Source organism: Ceratina calcarata, unplaced genomic scaffold, assembly GCF_001652005.2.
Source record: "Ceratina calcarata isolate Rehan_Ccalc_2016 unplaced genomic scaffold, ASM165200v1 scaffold5188, whole genome shotgun sequence".
Lineage (NCBI taxonomy): Eukaryota > Metazoa > Arthropoda > Insecta > Hymenoptera > Apidae > Ceratina > Ceratina calcarata.
This window is the reverse complement of record NW_017176325.1, coordinates 1-1,024: the sequence shown is the minus strand read 5'-3', so window position 1 is coordinate 1,024 and position 1,024 is coordinate 1. Positions and strand designations below refer to the sequence as shown.

Sequence of the window (1,024 nt, the reverse complement as noted above, 5' to 3'; positions counted from 1 at the left end):
CAGATATATTACACATGAAAATATGGATAGCTTTAAAAATGTATTGTACAATTGCAATTCTAAATTAATACAATAAAATGCAACAAAATTTTGTTAACAAATGGAACAAAAAGTATTTTTGGATATTTCAGGTCACATCAAGGGTGGTCCCGTATATTTGAGACTCCCAGAATAGAAATCTGGTTGACCTTCAATAACCACCAACTTAACTTCTTCAATTATGTCCGACGTATCAGTACATGCTTTTGAACTACTAACAGTTTTGAAAAATCTACATGGTCTTGGACCCTTCCCAGAATCAATATCTACATCATAAGGGGGACTAAGTATATCCAAAAATGCAGCAGGACCTTCGATACATGTAATTTCATGCAAATTCTTTTCTTTTGGCGTCAGAGTACAAGCGGGTGAATTACTATGCAAAGTTATTGGTTTGTGTCTATATGCCATTTCTTCTTTGTTCAATCTAATTGTATGATCTTCATTGGCTTTTAAAGTATAATTGTTTACTTGAACCACTCCACTGATTACCTATATTATAAATAAAATAATTAAATTCTGTATAAACCTAGAAATGTTTAGTTTGCAAAAAGCATAATATTTTATAACAATCGATAAAAAAATTAATTATTGCATGTTTAAATGTACGTATGTTTATGTATATCACATACTTTCAAAAATCCATACATTCCAGGATGATCATGTATTGGCATTGTGAAGCCATGTTTCAATATGAATATTGAGATAGCAAAGTCTTGATTTTGAAATATGTCAATAACCCACATTGGAGCATGTTGCACTTGAATGAAGTCTAGAATCTGTTTGTTTAAGTTTACATCTTCTGCTGTAATCTTGTTCATCAAATTTCGTAATTTATCAAATTTTTTTTGGCAAAGCTTAAATCCTGAGCTAGTTCGCTCTTCAAATGTATTTAGCGCTTGCTTCCACAATGTTTTAATTGCTGCTGTCATGTTTATTCACTTTTTCAATAAGTTTTATGAATTTATCTCCTATAAATCATATA

The 1,024-nt window shown here is 30.4% G+C and overlaps 1 protein-coding gene across 1 annotated transcript; it reads right to left on the bottom strand.

The window, feature by feature from the left end:
• Positions 1-6: 6 nt before the first annotated feature.
• LOC108628408 (2-aminoethanethiol dioxygenase-like) lies at positions 7-1,014 on the bottom strand. Its single transcript, XM_018030315.2, has 2 exons — positions 672-1,014; positions 7-531 (listed from the first exon to the last, which is right to left on the bottom strand). Exons 1-2 carry the CDS (start codon positions 969-971, stop codon positions 133-135), a joined length of 699 nt encoding a protein of 232 aa, XP_017885804.1. The 5' UTR covers positions 972-1,014; the 3' UTR covers positions 7-132.
• Between the last annotated feature and the right edge of the window lie 10 nt (positions 1,015-1,024).